The 22472-nt window shown below is 38.9% G+C and overlaps 1 protein-coding gene and 1 non-coding gene across 10 annotated transcripts in view; both read right to left on the reverse strand.

Annotated features, from left to right (window-relative positions):
* CCDC148 (coiled-coil domain containing 148) overlaps positions 1–22472 on the reverse strand; it is a 427998-nt gene that overhangs the window by 263178 nt on the left and 142348 nt on the right. For all 9 annotated transcript variants that reach the window (XM_067026094.1, XM_067026092.1, XM_067026091.1 and 6 more), the window contains exons 9-10: positions 20569–20707; positions 17580–17786 (exon numbers count right to left, since the gene is read on the reverse strand). In XM_067026094.1, coding sequence (XP_066882195.1) covers positions 17580–17786; positions 20569–20707 — 346 coding nt within the window. The remainder of the gene's footprint in view (positions 1–17579; positions 17787–20568; positions 20708–22472) is intronic.
* LOC131751742 (U12 minor spliceosomal RNA) lies at positions 16689–16837 on the reverse strand. Its single transcript, XR_009334302.1, has one exon. It is a non-coding gene; the product is annotated as a U12 minor spliceosomal RNA (small nuclear RNA).

The raw sequence follows: 22472 nt of genomic DNA on the forward strand, positions 1-22472 counted from the left end.
CACAACAGAAGAAAAGGACCTACAAAAACAAACACAAAACTATTTAAAAAAATGGTCATAGGAACATACATATTGATAATTACCTTAAACGTGACTGGATTAAATGCTCCAACCAAAAGACACAGGCTTGCTGAATGGATACAAAAACAAGACCCATATATATGGTGTCTACAGACAACCACTTCAGACCTAGGGACACATACAGAGTGAAAGTGAGGGGACAGAAAAAGATATTCCATGCAAATGGAAATCAAAAGAAAGCTGGAGTAGCTATACTCATATCAGATAAAATAGACTTTAAAATAAAGAATGTTGCAAGAGACAAGGAAGGACACTACATAATGAACAAGTGATCAATCCAAAAAGAAGATATAACAATTATAAATATATATGCACCCAACATAGGAGCACCTCAATACGTAAGGCAAATGCTAAGAGCTATAAAAGAAGAAATCGACAGTAACACAATAATAGTGGGGAACTGTAACACCTCACTTACACCAATGGACAGATCATCCAAAATGAAAATAAATAAGGAAACAGAAGCTTTAAATGACACAACAGACCAGATAGATTTAATTGATATTTATAGGACATTCCATCTAAAAACAGCAGATTACACTTTCTTCTCAAGTGTGCATGGAACATTCTCCAGGATAGATCACATCTTGGGTCACAAGTCAAGTCTCAGTAAATTTAAGAAAACTGAAATCATATCAAGCATCTTTTCTAACCACAACGCTATGAGATTAGAAGTGAATTACAAGGAAAAAACCGTAAAAAACACAAACATATGGAGGCTAAACAATACATTACTAAATAACCAAGAGATCACTGAAGAAATCAAAGAGGAAACTAAAAAATACCTACAGACAAATGACAATGAAAACAAGAGGATCCAAAACCTATGGGATGCAGTAAAAGCAATTCTAGGAGGGAAGTTTATAGCTATACAAGCCTACCTCAAGAAACAAGAAAAATCTCAAGTAAACAATCTAACCTTACACCTAAAGGAACTAGAGATGAAGAGCAAACAAAACCCAAAGTTAGAAGAAGGAAAGAAAACATAAAGATCAGAGCAGAAATAAATGAAATAGAAACAAGGAAAACAATAGCAAAGATCAAAAAACCTAAAAGCTGTTTCTTTGGGAAGATAAACAAAATTGATAAACCATTAACCAGACACATCAAGAAAAATAGGGAGAGTACTCAAATCAATAAAATTAGAAACGAAAAAGGAGAAGTTACAACAGACACTGCAGAAATACAAAGCATCCTAAGAGACTTGTTATTACAAGCAACACTATGCCAATAAAATGGACAACCTGGAAGAAACGGACAAATTCTTGGAAAGGTATAACCTTCCAAGACTGAACCAGGAAGAAACAGAAAATATGAACAGACCAATCACAAGTAATGAAATTGAAACTGTGATGAAAAATCTTCCAAAAAACAAAAGTCCAGGACCAGATAGGTTCACAGGTGAATTCTATCAAACATTTAGAGAAGAGCTAACACCCATCCTTCTCAAACTCTTCCAAAATATTGCAGAGAAAGGAACACTCCCAAACTCATTCTATGAGGCCACCATCACCCTGATTCCAAAACCAGAAAAAGATACCAAAAAAATAAAAAATTACAGACCAATATCACTGATGAACATAGATGCAAAAATCCTGAACAAAATACTAGCAAACAGAATCCAACAACACATTAAAAGGATCATACACCATGATCAAGTGGAATTTACCCGAGGGATGCAAGGAATCTTCAATATATGCAAATCAATCAATATGATACACCATATTAACAAATTGAAGAATAAAAACCGTATGATCATCTCAATAGATGCAGAAAAAGCTTTTGACAAAATTCAACACCATTTATGGTAAGAACTCTCCAGAAAGTAGGCATAGAGGGAAACTACCTCAACATAATAAAGGCCATATACAACAAACACACAGCAAACATCATTCTCAATGGTGAAAAACTGAAAGCATTTCCTCTAAGATCAGGAACGAGACAAGGATGTCCACTCTCACCATTATTATTCAACATAGTTTTGGAAGACCTAGCCATGGCAATCAGAGAAGAAAAAGGAATACAAAGTAGAAAAGAAGAAGTAAAACTGCCACTGTTTGCTGATGACATGACACTATACATAGAGAGTCCTAAAAATGCCACCAGAAAACTACTAGAGCTAATCAATGAATTTGGTAAAGTTGCAGGATACAAAATTAATGCACAGAAACCTCTTGCATTCCTATACACTAATGATGAAAAATCTGAAAGAAATTATGGAAACACTCCCATTTACCATTGTAACAAAAAGAATAAAATACTTAGCAATAAACCTACCTAGGGAGACAAAAGACCTGTATGCCAAAAACTATAAGACACTGATGAAAGAAATTAAAGATGATACCAACAGATGGAGAGATATACCATGTTGTTGAATTGGAAGAATCAATATTGTGAAAATGACTATACTACCCAAAGCAATTTGCAGATTCAATGCAATCCCTATCAAAATACCAATGGCATTTTTTACAGAAGTGAAACAAATCATCTTAAAATTTGTATGGAGACACAAAAGACCCCGAACAGCCAAAGCAGTCTTGAGGGAATAAAACGGAGCTGGAGGAATCAGACTCTCTGACTTCAGACTATACTACAAAGCTTCAGTCATCAAGACAATATGGTACTGGCAAAAAAACAGAAATATAGATCAATGGAACAAGATAGAAAGCCCAGAGATAAACCCATGCACCTATGATCAAGTAATCTATGACAAAGGAGGCAAAGATATACAATGGAGAAAAGACAGTCTCTTCAATAAGTGGTGCTGGGAAAACTGGACAGCTACATGTAAAAGAATGAAATTAGAACACTCCCTAACACCATACACAAAAATAAACTCAAAATGGATTCAAGACCTGAATGTTAAGACCTGACATTATAAAACTCTTAGAGGAAAACATAGGAAGAACACTCTTTGACTTAAATCACAGCAAGATGTTTTTTAATCCACCTCTTAGAGTAATGGAAATAAAAACAAAAATAAACAAACGGGACCTAATGAAACTTAAAGCTTTTTCACAGTAATGGAAACCATAAGCAAAATGAAAAGACAACCCTCAGAATGGGAGGAAATATTTGCAAATGAATCAACGGACAAAGGATTAATCTCCAAAATATATAAACAGCTCATGCAGCTCAATATTAAAGAAACAACCCAATTTAAAAATGGGCAGAAGACATAAATAGACATTTCTCCAAAGAAGACATACAAATGTCCAGGAAGCACATGAAAAGCTGCTCAACATCAGTAATTATTAGAGAAATGCAAATCAAAACTACAGTGAGGTTTTACCTCACAACAGTCAAAATGGCCATCAACAGAAAATCTACAAACAACAAATGCTGAAGAGGGTGTGGAGAAAAGGGAACCCTCTTGCACTGTTGGTGGGAATGTAAATTTATCCAGCCACTATGGAGAACAATATGGAGGTTCCTTAAAAAACTAAAAATAGAATTACCATATGATCCAGCAATCTCACTACTGGGCATATACCCAGAGAAAACCATAATTCAAAAAGACACATGCACCCCAACGTTCACTGCAGCACTATTTACAATAGCCAGGTCATGGAAACAACCTAAATGCCCATTGACAGACAAATGGATAAAGAAGATGTGGTACATATATACAATGGAATATTACTCAGCCATAAAAAGGAACTAAATTGAGTCATTTGTTGAGATGTGGATGGATCTAGAGACTGTCATACAGAGTGAAGTCAGAAAGAGAAAAACAATTATCGCCTATTAATGCATGTATGTGGAACCTAGAAAAATTGTACAGATGAACCAGTTTGCAGGGCAGAAGTTGAGACACAAATGTACAGAACAAACGTATGGACACCAAGGGGGGAAAACCACGGTGGGGTGGGGATGGTGGTGTGCTGCACTGGGCGATTGGGATTGATATGTATACACTGATGTGTATAAAACTGATGACTAATAAGAACCTGCAATATAAAAAAACAAACAAACAAACATAAAACAACTAATACTAAACTTTCTTTGGGTTATTTGTATGGAAATATATTAATATAAATGTTTCAGACATTACATGAAATTTCTAAAAATCTTATATGTTCTGGTATAATGTTATAAGTCATAATTCTAGTTATTACTTTAAAATGGGTATCTCAGAAATAACTAAATTTCCTTGTCAATTGCATTATTATGAACTTTCATCAAATCTTTACCCATGGTCATTTTGTCTTTTGTCATTTACAGACAGTTTTGGGTGTACTCTGATGCTTTTGCAAAAATGTTCCTATAAAAGAGTTTCATCTTCAAGGAATCATGGAAAAGACTCTGACAAGTACAGGTTTCTGGTAACTGACTATACTGCTGAACTGAATGAATAAGTATTTTCAGAACTCTAATGGAAAACTGATGAATTCATAAAAGCGCTAACAAAAGAACAAGATTAAAAAAGTTAATGACATGGGACTGAGTGAAGTGATGAAGATGATTATAATTTTTGTGACTTTCTGTTTGAATAAAAAAAAAAGAACAACAGAAAAAAAAAGAGTAGGAAATCTTGTCTCTCTGTAATATATATCATGAAAGGTCTGGATCAATACTTATAAAAAATTCTGTATTTAGAAACCTATTCAAAATAGGTCTTCTTGGGCTTCTTAGAAGCGTCAATAAACTCATTTGATGCATTTCCAAAAAAAGAAAATTGCAATAATGTTTTGCAAAGTGACTATCAGTTTCTAGTCCCACCAGGAATGTATGAGAATTAAAGTTGTTCCACATTTTTGGCAATATTTGGTATGGTCAGATTTTTTATTTTAGACTGTCTAATAGGTATATACTTATATCTCATGATGGTTTTTTTATTTTATTTTTTGCGGTACGCGGGCCTCTCACTGTTGTGGCCTCTCCCGTTGCGGAGCACAGGCTCCGGATGCGCAGGCTCAGTGGCCATGGCTCACAGGCCCAGCTGCTCCGTGGCATGTGAGATCTTCCCGGACCGGGGCACGAACCCTTGTCCCCTGCATCGGCAGGCGGATTCTCAACCACTGCACCACCAGGGAAGCCCCCATGATGGTTTTAATTTGCTTTTCTCTAATGACTAATAATATTGAGCATACTTTCATGTCTTATTTGCCATATAACTTGTTTTGTGATTGTTCAAATATTTTACTCCTTTTTAATTGAGTTGTTTGTTTACTTATCATTAAGTAAACAAAACACTTTGTAAATCCTGATAATTCTTTATAAATTCAAATACAAATCCTTCATCAGATACGTGATCTGCAAATATCTTCTCCTACTGGGAGGCCTGCCTTTTTTTGTCTTCACAGTGTCTTTCTATGAGCAGGAATTCTTAATTTTTTTTTTTTTTTTTTTTGTGGTACGCGGGCCTCTCACTGTTGTGGCCTCTCCTGTTGCGGAGCACAGGCTCCGGACGCGCAGGCTCAGTGGCCATGGCTCACGGGCTCAGCCGCTCCGCGGCATGTGGGATCTTCCCGGACCGGGGCACGAATCCGTGTCCCCTGCATCGGCAGGCGGATTCTCAATCACTGCACCGCCAGGGAAGCCCATGGAATTCTTAATTTTGAGAAAATCTAAGTGGTCTTTTTTTTTTTCTTTTAGGGGTAGTGCTTTTGGTGTCGTGTTTAAGAAATCTTTGCCCAACCCAAGGTCGTAGAGATTTTCTCCTATGTTGTCTTTCCCTGTGTTTTGTAGTTTTCAGTTTTACACTTAGGTCAGTGATCCATTTTGAGTTAATTTTTGTATAGGTCACAAGGTATGTATCAAGATTCATTTATTTTTGCATCTGAATATTCAATGGTTCCCACACCATTTGTACATAAAACTACCCTTTCTCCATAAAACTGACATTGTATCTTTGTTTTAAATCAATTGATGAAGAACTAAATAGACATTTCTCCAAAGAAGATATACAGATTGCCAACAAACACATGAAAGAATGCTCAACATCATTAATCATTAGAGAAATGCAAATCAAAACTACAATGAGATATCATCTCACACTGGTCAGACTGGCCATCATCAAAAACTCTAGAAACAATAAATGCTGGAGAGAGTGTGGAGAAAAGGGAACCCTCTTGCACTGCTGGTGGGAATGTAAATTGATACAGCCACTATGGAGAACAGTATGGGGGTTCCTTAAAAAACTACAGATAGAACTACCACACGACCCAGCAATCCCACTACTGGGCATATACCCTGAGAAAACCATAATTCAAAAAGAGACATGTACCAAAACGTTCATTGCAGCTCTATTTACGATAGCCAGGACACGGAAGCAACCTAATGTGTCCATCAACAGATGAATGGATAAAGAAGATGTGGCACAGATATACAATGGAATATTACTCAGCCATAAAAAGAAATGAAACTGAGTTCTTTGTAATGAGGTGGATAGACCTGGAGTCTGTCATACAGAGTGAAGTAAGTCAGAAGGAGAAAAACAAATACTGTATGCTAACACATATATATGGACTCTAAGAAAAAAAAAATGTCATGAAGAGATTAGTGGTAGGACGGGAATAAAACACAGACCTACTAGAGCATGGACTTGAGGATATGGGTATGGGGAAGAGTAAACTGTGACAGAGTGAGAGAGTGGCAGGGACATATATACACTACCAAATGTAAATTAGATAGGTAGTGGGAAGCTGCCGCATAGCACAGGGAGATCACCTCTGTGCTCTGTGACCAACTAGAGGGGTGGGATAGGGAGGGTGGGAAGGAGGGTGACGCAAGAGAGAAGAGATATGGGAACACACGTATATGTATAACTGATTCACTTTGTTGTAAAGAAGAAACTAACACACTACTGTAAAACAGTTATACTCCAATAAAGATGTTAAAAAAAAATCAATTGACCATGGATATGTGGGCCTATTTCTGGATTCTGTATTCTGTTAATTGAGGCACACATTTTTTTTTAGTAGATATGCATTCATTTTTAGTAAAAAATTTTTAAAATACTGGCTTTCCAACTCCAAGCTGTGGCTTCTTCTCTTAAATTACCCAGTCCTTGAAATTATGATTTCCTGAAGTTATACTGAACAAAGTCACTGTAAAATACAAATATCCCATACAATATATGTCACATGAAGTATCCTCATTTGAAAGACATCTTGGGAATTGTTATGACTTGCCACTGAAATATAAGGCTCTTGTTGCAAAGAACATTAAAAAGTACAGTCTCTTTTAGACTTTATAAATAGACCCCAATGCTGACAGATATGTTTTTTAAAACTAAGACATTTTAAGAGTAGGGCTACTTTGAATATATTACTTGGAACAAATACATAGATTCATCAAGTCCCTAAGCCCTGTGCAATTTCAATTAGCTACCTGCCAAGAGCCACAGATAGCATAATATAGCTGTATAGAGAAAATGCCATCTGCCTCTGTGAGCAAAAATCACTCTAGTATCAATGCCTATGATTCCTCAAAGGTCTCTTGATTCTGCTGATACTATATCTAAGGTTAACCACAGAGAACTTCTCTGTGAATGTGTCCAACTGCAGAGACTATAGGGCCCCTGGGCCCATCCAGCACCACACGAGATTCATCAATAACACTGATTGTGCGGATGGTGCATGGCACAGTTAACCACACCAAGATATTCATGAACAAATGCTCTAAATTGGCAGAAACCACTGAATCCTTGCCAGTTCCTGTGGTAAACTAAATATCCAAGTTTTTCTAATTGCATTTTTTTCTTTTTTGATCCAGGAAGCATATGTGAGGATCATTAATTCCCAAGAAGAAACTTGCATTATCTCTTCATTACCAAAGAAAACACCCCTGAGATGATGCCAGAAATATAAATAGAAGTAAATAACACTATGGACATTGAAAGATTGTTATCATGTGGTAAAAGCAACCTCTCCCCTGCATCTAGTCCTTCAGGCCATGTGACTGATGGGTAAGTTTTTTGTGGTTACCTCTCCTTTTGAGGTGGATCCTATATAGGGTCCCGTGTGCCTAGAGCATCAATTCCAGCTTGACCAGGTAAGTAATGGGCCATTATTGGTTCCAACTCCTGCTCATCTTAACCTGCAGTCAGCACACAGGCATGTTAGAATAGCACAGCAAGGCCCAGACATCATCTGTGTCAATTTATTAGCTGTGCAATAGAGAATCCACCCTAGTTAGTTTAAGAAGGAAAGAATTAAAGGGTTTAGAAAGTTCACAGTCTTTGGAAGGGTCTGAGAAGCAAGCTCTAGACTAAGCTTCCAGGAATAACATCTAGAACCACACATCACAGAGCTGTTCTGGCAAAGGTCATACTGGCTCTGGCACAATCAGGAAGTTGCTGCCATCACCAATGACCCCAGAACATGCTGTATTTGCTTGAGATCACACCAGCAAGATGGCTCTCCATGCTATATCTGTCTCTTCATATAACTGTGTTTCTCTTTACTTTTCATCTCAGTAGTTTCATTATATGTGCCTCGGAATACTTTTCTTTGTATTTATCCATCTTAGGAGTTTGCTGAGTTTCTTGAAAATACAGATTAATGTCATTCATCAAATTTGGTAAGCTCTTGGATGTTATTTCTTCAATACTGTCTCTATCTCATTCTCTCTCTCCTCTTTCTGGGACTTCAATTACCTGCATATTAAACCTTTTTACTATGTTTCATATCTCTCTTATGTTCTCTATTCTGCTTTTCATTTATTATTTTTCTCTTTATGTACTTCATTTTGAAAATCTTCTATTGATCTACAAGTTCATTAATTCTGCCTTCTCATAATGTCTAGTCTGCTCTTAAGGCTCATCCAATGAGTCTTAAATTCAGGTATTATATTTTACATCTCTAGAATGTCCATTTGATTCATTTTTATATATTCTAATTCTAATATATTCTAATTCTCTACTGAAATATTCCATATTTTCATCCATTTTTTCATCTTTTCTTCCATTTTCTTTAACACATTTGTCATAATTATTTTGTAGTCCTTACCTTTTAACTGCAATATCTAGTTCATTTCTGAGACTGTTTTATTCCTTTATAATCAGTCATTTTTTCCTGTTTCTTGGACTATTTGGTAATTTTTATCTGGGGCTGAACATTGTCAAGGATATATCGTAGAAGCTCTAAGTTATATTATTTTTCTCTAAAAAATAGAGAGTTGAGTTGAGTCTTTAATCTGAAAGGTAGTTAAATTGCCACAAAATCTCCTGGATTGTGTTAATGATTTATTTTTACTTTTTTAATGGTAGGTCTGTTTCAGTTTTGTCCATAATCCTCGAGTGCAGCCCATACCCTTAAGGTATGACCGTCCTGGAGTTTCAGCTGAACGTCTAGAGTGTTCACCAGGGTTTCTCCACATGAGCTGGGCTAGGACTCAAATATCTACACCTCCCCAAAACTGTGTGACCTCTGAAATTTCTATGCAGTTCTCAGCCTTCCAGTAGATTTTCTCTCTTGGCCTTTTGGCATCTCATTCTCTACATTCAGAGCTTATAATTTGGCAAAGGACCCATGAGATATTTTTGTAGGCATTTTGGAGGCTCTTTATCTGCTGTACCTTCATCTCTGGTACCCTATCCTCCAAATCTCAGGTGCCTTTGTAGCCCAAACTCCAATATCTGCTTCCTTCACCTATCAAGATTATAATTTTCTGCTTGGGTTATTTCTCTCTCCACGTTATATTAAAACATGATGTCAGGGGAATTTCCTGGCAGTCCAGTGGTTAGGACTCCACGCTTTCACTGCCGAGGACCCAGGTTCAGTCCCTGATTGGGGAACTAAGATCCCGAAAGCCGTGTAGCATGGGCAAAAAAAAAAAAGAAAAAACACAGGATGTCAGGAAGAAATCCAGAGCAAACATAGGGCTCACCTTCAAAGTTTTATTTCAAGGATCTTATCCAGTCACTGGCTGTCCAATGCCTGCAAACATTTTTTAAAATAATATTTTGTTCATGTTTTATAGTTGTTTATGGTGGTATCGGTTATTCATTATCACTGGAATTGTAACTCAAAAACTATATTTTAAATTAAAGTACCATACACCATCCGATTTGTAAAACCTAAGTCTAAGTCTGTTCTCCAGCAGCAAAGGAGGCTGAAATCTGTGGAGAAGGGAGATTTGGGGAGGAGTTGATGCCATGAAAATGATCAAAGTGTGGAAAGGGTGTTCAAATGCTATTTATTCAAAAAGGTATCTTCTACCCCATCATTATCTGACTTCCCTAACTACTATGTCTTCTTGGCTAGGTCATTCATTAGCTAGAGATGGGGGAAAAGGACACAAAAACAAGATGAAGTCGAGAAGAAAACTAAGTGCCTGGTAACATGATTCATACCCGAAATATACCTTAGGTTTTCTTTTTAAAGCCACATGTGACTCTGCAGCATATTCAGTGTTGACAATTAAGACTTGTACTTCATTTCTTAATGACTTTGCACATCCACATACTTGTTTCTACAGCAAGATTCCCTCATAAATAAGGTAGAAAGAAGGTAGTGAAAATAGTACTATCTCAAGAGGTTAAGAAGAGAAAAAAATGCCTAAGCCTTATTACATACTTCAACAAAAGTTACTCAGCACCAAGTGTGTTACAATCACTGAAAAATCTGATGCGGGGGAGGTGTTGGAGGGGTAGAGGAGTTGGAGGAGGTGTATGTTACACCAAGATGAATAAGATGGGGTTCCTGCTTGCAGTTGTATAGGGGACATAGATTTTTCAGTGTGAGAGGTCCACTAGGATCAGGAAGGAAGAGCGTTGACTGGATTAGGTAATATGGAGGTCACTGGTCACTTTAGAGAGAGGAGAGGATTTTGGTGGAGTGGAGAGGTCACAAGTCCTGGAGAAAAATATAATCTAGATGATTCTTTCAAAAGGTTGATTTCAAATAAAAGGGTAGAGAATAGGGACTGCCCAGGTCCTAGAGGATGACTGAGAGGAATACCCCACAGAGTAAAATTAAAGAAAAAATAAGGAAAGGGGATAATCAGTAGAACCCAATTTCTAAAGTGGTTAGATGGGTCAGAGTCCCAAACATCAGAGGGAAGGACTGGATGTGACTGTGTAGAAGACATCACATCCTGCATCGGGAGGAAAGCAGGGGACTAGCAGGAGACAGACACAGGGCTGGCGAGGCAGGAATTAAGGGTCGATTTCATACCTCCATGACTTCATCTTATTGATAAAGTAGGAAATGGGTTGTCTCCTGGGAGTCTGGTGGGGAGGGTGTATGGTGTTAGGTAAGAGTCTTATAAGGACGGGTGATCCTTTGAAACAGTGATAAGGGGAATAGGAAGAACTGGTGAACAAAGGACAAGACTAAGAATTCCCATGTGGACATTTCATTGAGAGTCCAGATAAGATGACTTTTCCTTAGTAGTACTTGACCACCCAGTATGGACATAGAGTCAACTGTGAGACGATCTGGGAATGAGGCTCCGCAGCCATTCTGTAGACAGACGAGGTTATTAAGGAATCAATTGCACAGCTAACAGAGTGGTCTAGGTTAGTGCCAGGATGGTCTGGGGCTGGTAGTCTAGGAAAATTTAGGGCAACAAAGAGCAGGTTTTGTGGGAGCAGGAGAATAAGAGCTCTACTTTCCCACTTTCATCTCAGCCCTCTTGTGAAAGGCCTAAAAGCCTCTACTTGCTACAGCAGCTGTTACTGATGGAAAACCAAAATAAAACAGAGACAGAGAACTCATTATTTCAAAATTCCTTTAACTCTTTTCTTAAAGACACAAATCATCTAAATCATCCCCCACAAGCCCTTTTAAATTCCAAGACTAAGAACAAAATTATGGTTAAATGTTTAACTAATGTTTATTATAGCTAGCATGTTGGTTTTAGAAAGGTCAAATTTATGATACAATGAAGTAATATTTTTCACATTCTGTGAGTCTATTTTATAGAACATTGGGGCTCACAGTATAATAACTGTCTTCTATTATTTTGTAAGATTCTTGTATGCAAAGCTGTGCAGGGCAGTGATAAAACGAAATTTCAAATCAAATGAGCTGGGGTTAACCTTAAGGCGGGTCACTTTATCTTTCAGGACTTCACCATTCAGACTTGTAAAATGAAGACTAGGGATAAATCTCCAAGCTTCTTTCCAGGTTAAAAAAAAATGAGCATAATTTAATATTTTTAATTACTACCAAATTGATAGAGTTACCCCTTTTCTTTTATGATATATTTTTGGTCCGAGCTATAATTTACTGAGTCTCAGTCCTTGATCAGGAACACAAACTCCAACGATAACACTGTCTCTGTGGAAAATAGAATCCATTTTACCACAATTTACTTTATGTTCCAATTTCTCCACTCTCTGCCCACATTTACTCTTTGGAGGCTGCAACTCCAAAAGTTCAGAGATAGTTGTTCACCATATTGTGACCATGTGTCTCTGAGGAGACTCCATATTACGTAGCCTCCACTGACCCCAGCCCCTGATTTCATGGGTGAGTGCTCTACAGCACCGCTTACACATCTTAACTTGGATTTGTCATTGAAGGTAATATCAGAAAATGCCTATAAAGCATCTATTCAAATGCGTGAGATGTTGGGGGCTCTCCACAGAATACACCTGGTATGTTGGGCAGCATGATGTATGGGAAATAATCAAAACACTGCCTTATTTCTGTCCCCCATTCAGATGCTTCTCCTGTCACTAGATGAAAACTAAGCAGAACCCATGGCTCACTCTTGGATTACAGAGGGTCCTACAGTCACTTTAAGTCACAAAATACAGTCTTGATTCAAAATTAAATTGTTAGTTCTAAGAGATTAAGCAACTCTTCCCTCTTTATTCAGAAGATAACATTTCCTTTCATTCCCTACATGCTTAGACCATCAGAGTCCAGGAGTGGGAGGGAAAGGGGGAGGAGAGGTAAAGGACAGAAGCAGAGTTCTCATTGGACTGGTGACTGACACTCTCCAGTAAACCAAGCAGGTGCTTAATGCTGACTCTTGCCCTCCTATCAGTTTTCTTGTCTGGACTGTTCCTGGAAAATTCCCCATACACATTTTCCTTTAGCTAATTCTCTTCCACCTTCAGGTTCCCATTTATTGCTGTTCCACCTCACTGTTTTGGGTGGAGCCCAAACCTCTGGCAGGAGCTTTGTTAGGCAGAAAAATCTGAAAATGACCCCATGCCACTAGCCAATGATTTCTTAAATAGAGCACATAAAAGATTGATAAATAGTATTTCATTAGGACCTTCCAGAAAGCAGGAAAATGTTGCTCCGACTTTAACCACAAGAAAAAGCTGAATAGCCTACAACATCAAAACTTTTCTTGAACCCATCGTAGAAGAGGTCATGGGGCAATAAACTAGCCTGAGATTTAAAGAAAGGTAGATGTCTTCAGGAAGAGAGGCAATGTGAGAACTGGCTTATCTGAGGCAGAGCCCCTGGGAAAGACAAGGCCAACCTAGAAGGGATAAGAAGATTGCAGGTAAAACTCTGTGATGATTCCAGTTACACTTTAACAATTTGTTGCTGTGGCAGAGTGTTAGCTTCTGTATTGAACCCATGGAAGCTATAGACATAAGGGGAATTTACACTCCTTCACAGGCTTTTCTCTACAAACTTCACAGAATGCTCCTAAGAAAGATGGAGGTCAGGGTAGGCGAGCAGAGGAAGTCCCCTATGGGTGTGCAAATCAGCGACAGAGGAACAAAACCCTACTGAACAAAAGGCGCTATGGGTGGGGAGGGATGCAGAGCAGCAAACCCACCAGGGCGCAAGTGTAGACCCTTTACAGCTGGGGAAAGGGAACAAAGAAATCCTCCTCTCCTGGGGAAGAAGCAGCAAGCTCTCTCCCTCACAGGAACAAGCAAGACCCAAGGCGAGTTTGGAGTTCATCTGCCCTGGGGAGGAGGGCACAGCTACTGAGTAGGTCCTGGCCCCAAGACCCAGGGACATAGGTCCTGCCCGAGACTGAGGCTGAACCAAGAAAGCAGAATGCCTTTTCCCCAGCCAGGCTAGCAAGTGGCTAGTAAGAACCTATTGCAGCGGAAGGTGCAAGAGGAGCAAGTCTCACTCTTGGGCTCAGGTTCACAGGGAAAGCCTGAAGCCTACTCCCACCATAAGCAAAGTACCACTAATTGCCAAAAACTGAAGACAACTGGTGAATGGATAAATTGTGATAAACCCATATCATGGAATACTACACAGCAATAAAAACGACCAAACTATTGACATACACAATAATGCAGATGGATTTCAAAGGCATTCTGCTAAGCAAAAAAAGCCAGACTCAAAAGAGTGCATACTATAATGGTTACATTTATATGACATTCTAGAATAGGCAAACTATAGGGACAGAGATCAGTAGTTGCCAAAGGCTGAAGGTGGGTGAGGTGTTGACTATAAAGAGGCATGAAGGATGGCTGACAGTGATGGAACAGTTCTACATCCTGACTGCAGGGGAGGTTACATGTCAGGCATTTGTCAAAACTCAGAACTGTACACTAAAAAGGGTGATGTGTACAGTATATAACTTACACCTCAAAGACATTTAAAATTTAAAAAAACAGAATTTCATTAAAATTAAGAAGGTTTGTTTATGAAAAAACAATGTTAAGAGTGTGAAGAGACAAGTTACAGATTGGGAGAAAAAAATAGAACCTGCATACAGAATATATAAAGAACATACAAATGAGTAAGAAAAAAAGGCAGACAATGGAATAGAAAAATGGGCAAAGGACCTAAGTGGCCATTTCACGAAAGAGAATATTCAAATGGCCAATATGCATAAGAAAAGCTGCTCAATATCTTTATTCTAAATGCAAATGAAAATCATAATGAGGTGCCACTACACATTCATCAGATTAGCTGAAATGAAAGATTGGCAACATCAATGTTGGTGAGGATGTGGAGCAACTGAAAGTGGCTGCAAATTTATATAACCACTTTGGAAAACTATTTGGCAGTATTTACTAAAGTGAAACACCCATGAGCCTTATGATGCAGCGATTCCACTCCTAGGTACTTATCCAAGTGATATGAGGGCCTATGTCCACCATAAGACATGTTCAAGAATGTTCATAGCACCATTATCATAACAGCAAAAACCTGAAAGCAACTCAAATTCCCATCAATAGGAGAACATACAAATAAACTGTGGTACATGTATACATATATGTAGGAAGTACTACCCAGCTATAAAGAATAACAAATAATTGCAACATGCAACAAGGACGAAACTCACAGATATGATGAGTGAAAGAAGTATAAAAGAGTATATACTGTATGATTCGATTCATATGAAATTCACCAATAAGCAAAACTAACCTATGGTGATGAATTCAGAATAGTGGTCATGGATGGGTCCAGTATATACTGAGAAAAGGCATGAGAGAGCCTTCTGAGTGGTTCTATACCTTGACCCTGATGGTATTTCTATGGGCAGCATATACTTGTAAAACTTTATTCAATAGCACACTTAGGTTCTGTGTGCTCTACTGCATGTATGTTTACCTCAAGGTAATACAATAAAAATAAAACATCACCTACAGCATAGTTTAAGGACTAATGATAATGTGTGCAAAATGAGTATAAACAGACTAGGAATATACAAGGACTTGTCGTGGCCCCTGACCACCCCCCACCTTATTTTTAAGAGTCACTGAGTGTTCCTAATCAGTCACAGATGGAAAAGAAACACACATTAGCTCTGTAGCCCATGGCAGATAGGGCTTGATGCAGCTTCTATTGCTTTTAGGTCCTAAGCTTATGCAATGTCAAAAGAAATATATTTTTGTTTAAAAAAATGCAGGGACTGGGGTTCCCCGGTGGCGCAGTGGTTGAGAGTCCGCCTGCCGATGCAGGGGACACGGGTTTGTGCCCCGGTCCGGAAAGATCCCACATGCCACGGAGCGGCTGGGCCCGTGAGCCATGGCCACTGAGCCTACGCATCCAGAGCCTGTGCTCCGCAACAGGAGAGGCCACAACTGTGAGAGGCCCGCGTACCGCAAAAAAAAAAAAAAAAAAAAAATGCAGGGACTTCCCTGGTGGTGCACTGGTTAAGACTCTGCACTCCCAATGCAGGGGGCCCGGATTCAATCCCTGGTCAGGGAACTAGATCCCACATGCATGCCGCAACTAAGGAGTCCACCTGCCGCAACTAAGAGCTGGCAAAACCAAATAAATAAATATTTTTTTAAAATGCAGAACAGGCATTTTTCCTCTAATGTTTTAAAATAGAGACATTTGTTTCTATATGCTATTAACTGCTATAATATAACATCTACCAGCTTATTTTTTCTATCAAGAGAATATAATTCCTTGTTGCACCATCATCATCCTACCATGTCATTTATCAGTAAATTAAGATTTGGGCACTGTATGTATGCTGTACCTCAATACAACTGTGTGTGTGCATGTGCTGCATGTATCTTTATTTCTCAACCACAAACAAGCAGTTGGCATTATACTGCAGTTACAGAACTACTAAGTTTCAGAGAGGTGGCTAAGGTCACCAACTCCAGGTCCAACAGTTTCACGGGTAATAATATTGTTGGCAATTTTGTGAGGTCTGACCAGTCAGTCCCCTGTTCGGGGAATTAGTTAGCTCCCAGGTCTTGTCTCAGCTTCTCCAGTTTGTATGGTTCAGACCATTCTACTCTTTCAGTATAAGGGGGATTGCCAAATCACAACTCCCAGGCATCCTGCAAAGTAAGCAGGTCACCTTAGGGGCAACCTTTACCCACTCAAAAATTCACCTCACATTAGCAGTAAGGATTTGGCACCACCCTGAATCATTATTTTCCTTACCCATAAGTTTAAGGCATGATACAATTCATGTTTGTTGGCCCTTCCAACACTCCTAGAGAGGTCATATTCACATGGGGCCTCCAGGACTCGTGCACCTGTGACCAGACACAGCAGCCACTCTTGTTTTCAGTTCTGCCACTAACGTAATTCCTCTATATTTCCCTGTGAGCGTCAGACACCAGTGCTCAAGCCTCCAACTACAGGGGTTACCCACTCAACTCTCCAAGCCATCCTGGAGGCCCCTCGCTGGGTCTGAGCAGGAGGAAAACCCTGTCTGCTCCCCCTCTCACTCTGCTGAGTGCTCACACACAGACCATCAAGCTCTCCTCAATGTATCACTTCACAAATCCTCTCTCCTCTTCATAATTTGACCCTTTTTTTAAAAAAAGTCTTTAATGTGAATGAGAGGTCCATGAGTCTGAAGCAGCGTCAGACGTTTACTTTATAATTACATTCTGCATTTTCATCCAGCACCTCACTCTGACGTACAGCATTTGTGGTTGTTATTGGACATTCTCAATCAAAACTTCAATACTCACCTGTTATAGTAATTTCAGGTTGAACTGTATGAAACTGTTGATTGTTCACAATTTTTGATCTAAAAGAATTTCAATTTCATATGGTTCGAACTAACAATTGTATTCAAAATAGGCTTTTTAGAGAAATGGGACTTTAGGTTGGAATTGAACAAAAGGGAAAAGTGAATTCTTAAGTGAATACCCAGGCAAATACTGAAGCACCTTCTGCAAAGTGTCTCACCTTGGCTTTCAGAACAGCACACACTTCCTGTTGCTTTTTCCTGTCCTTAACCAACATGTTTTCCATTTCATGAGTTGCACAGGCCTCGGCCACTGTCAGCACAGCCTTCTGTATAAAGTCTCTCCTATTCTTACTCCAACTTGATATCAGGATCCTTCGCTGCTCCTTAGCAAAGCGATATTGGTCACAATATTTTTCATGTTCGACCTGAAAAGATAACAGGTGGTAAACACTTATTATGAAACTGAGCCTACGCTTTATGTCATTGTTACAAAAGTGAATAAAATGAATTATAACAAATGATTTTGAAAAATGAGGGACAAACATCTTTTTTTTTTTTTTTTTTTTTTGTGGTACACGGGCCTCTCACTGTTGTGGCCTCTCCCGTTGCGGAGCACAGGCTCCGGACGCGCAGGCTCAGCGGCCATGGCTCATGGGCCTAGCTGCTCCATGGCATGTGGGATCTTCCCAGACCGGGGCACGAACCCGTGTCCCCTGCATCGGCAGGCGGACTCTTCAACCACTGCACCACCAGGGAAGCCCGGACAAACATCTTAATAGTAAATACAACAACCAGGACCAAGTACCAGTCCCAGAGTTCTGAGCCCATGGCTAAATGGTGACTGAAGACCAGTCATTAAATGTTTTTAAGTTTTGTACAGGATGGAGTCAGGCCAGACAGCCCTAAAACAACTTCTACCCCTATATAGCAATGAATCTATGAGCAGAAAATATGATTTCCCCCACATATAATTTCAAAAATACTCCATCTTTAAATCAGCTTTGCTGTATTAACAATGACTCCAGGTGCTTCAGTTAGACATATGCTAATAAACATTAAAAATTGCCACAATAATCCTGAAAACTCAGTTTACCCTTGATTACTGAAACAATCAGATGTTCAGACATCTAAACTTGAAGTATTTATAGCAATGACAGTAGCCCTTCCCATCCCACACTCCTGAGGGACATGATATTCTTACATAGGTACCAATAGTTCCTGCTGCCAGTGAATCCCAACCCTGGGAGATTTGAGTTTTGAGGGAAAGAACAGGACAGGAGATAGCCTGAGTAGTTCAAAAAATCTCTGTAGTTGATTCTGAAATACTCCTTATATAAAGGTGTGTCTCCTGCAATTGAGAGTCAATGATCTAAATAATTCTCTATTTTGCCAGTATAGACCACATCTCTGAATTTGATACATTACTTAACCCCTAAGTGATGTGAGAAAAGAAGCTAGCAAGCAGCATAAGGTTGGTCCTACCTAAAAAAATAACTTAGGTATGGTTAATTAAGTACATAATGAAACGGGCTATGCCTTCACCTAAACCAAATATCAGCTCCTAAAATCTGTTTGGTAAACTTCTTAGCTTTATTCCCCTAAGCCAAGAATGTGCTTAAAACTTGGCAAACATTAAGAAAGGAAGTATACACCAGGCAGAAATGCATACTAATTATCCCAATGTAAGAAGTAAATGTAAAAATCTTTATCATATTAATAGTAGGCAAATATAAAACTCTACACAGTTAAAAATGACAGCTGGTCACAGAAGCAAACAGAATCTATAGGGAATAAAAAGAAAGATCTAATTTAGTAAATTAAGAGTTTTGTAAAATCCAGAATGAATTATTATATAACATGTTTTTTACACAACAAGAATTTGCTATAAAATAAAGGTCAGAATTAAAACAAATAATTGAGTGGGGGTTGGTGGGTGGGAAAGGTTAAGAGAGGTTGGTCATACTAATTTTGTGGCCTTTGCCTCAGTTTCTTCACCTGAAAAGTAAGGATAACTATAGTACTTCTCTCATCCACTGTTATGTGCATTACAGGAGTTTACACATGACTGACATAGGATAAATTCTACACACGTTAGGACTGTTACTTGCTTGATTTAAAACAATTACAAAAACGCAGAGTATGTGATAATATTTTATAGTATGGCCTATTTAAAAGGTAAGAGTCAGACTTCCCTGGTGGCGCAGTGTAGGGAATCTGCCTGCCAATGCAGGCGAAATGGGTTTGAGCCCTGATCCGGGAAGATTCCACATGCCGTGGAGTAGCTGAGCCCATGTGCCACAACTGCTGAGTCGGCACTCTGGAGCCCACGAGCCACAACTAGTGAGCCCACGTGTCACAACTACTGAAGCCTGCATACCTAGAGCCCATGCTCTGCAACAAGAGAGGCCACTGCAATGAGAAACCCATGCGCCACAACGAAGAGTAGCCCCAGCTCGATGCAGCTGGAGAAAAGCCTGTGCGTAGCAACGAAAACCCAGTGTAGCCAAAAATAAATAAATAAATAAATTTATTTTTTAAAGAAAGGTAAGAGTCTATGCATGTTTGTTTACATATATGTTTTAAAGTGAGTTACTATGAAATTCACTGGTGACATGGTAACTTCTGTTTCTTTGTCTGTGTGATCTTGTCCACTAAAGAATTTAACCATAACTTCCCAGGGAAATTTCAGCCAGGACTCTGAGTTATGAATTTGGGATATTTGTGTTTAGACCCGTCTAGGGGGATTAAATGGAGTTGTGGTGGTGATGGTGTAGGTAGGCACCAGCTCCCAAGGCAAGTGTTGGCTTCCCCACGACTAGAAGGACTGAGGTGTGGTAGGCTGTGTGAATGCAGGAGCAGGCACCTCACTTTCAGGCAAGACTCAGAGATGGCAGAACCTCTGAGATGCGCAGGTGAATGTACAGACACCTGGAGGTCAACACTAGCAGAGCAACCCAGGGGACCATGGTGAAGCTCTCTGTGGCAAGTAAGCCACAGAAGAGTGAATGTGGCCAGAGGGATCTCCCACCTTTTTATGTACCACACTGACCTGAAAAATGGTAGACTTTCAAACTATAACCCTATTATTTTCTAGAGTGTAGAAAAAAAAATCATTTTAGAGCACCATTTAAAGTATATATATTTTGCTCAATAATTATCAACTGCTAAAACAATTGAACTTGTCAGCATATAGGGTCCAGCACTCACCAAATCATGCCTTGATTTATGAGGAAAATGTCTTTGTAACATGTCCAGATACAGAGTCCTTCTGCCACTGAGATCCCCAGGATACTGATCCACAAGAGCCTGGTAAAACCAGTGGTCTTCATCACTTAATTGGAAGTTTCTGGAAGAAATTAAAATGTCACAACACTTTAAGCAATCATGGAGTTTGAGGGACCTCAAACTGTTTAAGCTGTTAGCGAATGATAATGATTACATTAAATAAAGACTTTTTAAAAAATACATTAGCCAAATTAAATATCTCCTATAGAAAAAGTTCTAAATTATAACACAATGGGTTCTTTCAATCCCTTATTTGGTCTTGCCATGAGTTCCAGGCATAATTTGAAGAAGTTTAACAATGAGACATAATATTTTTAAAATATTTATTCTATCTTGCCTATAACAATATTTTTAAAATTATGACCAATGAATGAAATAATAAATCATTAACTCTACAGATTAAAAAGGAATTTTGTTAATTCAACAAAGTTCCTGCTTCTAGACTGGAGGAAAACACAAATATAGAGAGTCAAATAAACAATACACAAAGGAAACTAAGGCCTGAGGAAGGCACATATTAAGGTTGACTTTAAAAGTAAGTCTAAGAGGCTTCCCTGGTGGCGTAGTGGTTGAGAGTCCACCTGCCAATGCAGGGGACACGGGTTTGTGCCCCGATCCGGGAAGATCCCACATGTCGCAGAGCGGCTAGGCCCATGAGTCATGGCTGTTGGGCCTGTGCATCTGGAGCCTGTGCTCTGCAACGGGAGAGGCCACAACAATGAAAGGCCTGCGTACCGCCAAAAAAAAAAAAAAAAAAAAAAGTAAGTCTAGGGACTTCCCTTGTGGCACAGTGGTTAAGAATCCACCTGCCAATGCAGGGGACACGGGTTCAAGTCCTGGTCCAGGAAGTTCCCACATGCCGCAGAGCAACTAAGCCCATGCACCACCACTACTGAGCCTGTGCTCTAGAGCCCGTGAGCCATAACTACTGAGCCCCCGTGCCACAACTACTGAAGCTATGCTCCGTGACAAGAGAAGCCACCACAATGAGAAGCCTGTGCACCACAAAGAAGAGTAGCCCCCGCTCAAAACTAGAGAAAAGCCCACTCGCAGCAACAAAGACACAACACAGCCAAAAAAAAAGTAAGTCTAAAATTATCTTTTATTTTACTCTCTCAGCTTCTTGCTTTGTGGAGGTAAGACTAGATATTGGTAGTAAAAAGATAACCAGTGGCATTAAATTTCAGATCACTAAAGAAATAATTTGTAACAGGATCCCTTCAAGTCACCTTCCCAATAACATATACAACATGCTCCAAAACACCTTTTTTAATTCAGAACTTTCCTAGGTTCTGGCCTGGTTTGTGCTCCATAGAAAGGATTAGCAAAGCCCTATGCAAAGTAAAAAGGGTACAATATCAGCTTGAACTCTAGACTGAATTAATGTCTCTTTATTATTCTGAGTTTATTTGCATATCATCATTCCTGTTTAATAAGTTGGAATAATCAAATACAGATGCAATCAGAGGGACTATTATTAGCAACAAATATTTCTTTGATCCAAGATGGAGACTTGCTATTGTTTATTTCTATCATTGGCCTTCTACTTTAAAGTTAATTGTACAATTTAAAGAATTTTTACAGTATGTCCTCTATGCCCTTGAAAAATATTTGACAATTTAAAACAATAAAAACCTCTTTAAATCAGTGACACTAATGGGAATTCTACCATCCTCATCCAACTTACCCAGTTTCTGTAAAGTATTTCATGATACTGATAAGTAGCAAGAAAGAAACAAAATTATTTTTCAAAGAAGATAACCTTCTCTAACAGCTCTATAATAGGAAGAAAAAGTGGGTTGGGCATGTTCCATTAAGAAGAAGCA

The sequence above is a fragment of the Kogia breviceps genome, chromosome 2 (genome assembly GCF_026419965.1).
Source record: "Kogia breviceps isolate mKogBre1 chromosome 2, mKogBre1 haplotype 1, whole genome shotgun sequence".
NCBI lineage: Eukaryota > Metazoa > Chordata > Mammalia > Artiodactyla > Physeteridae > Kogia > Kogia breviceps.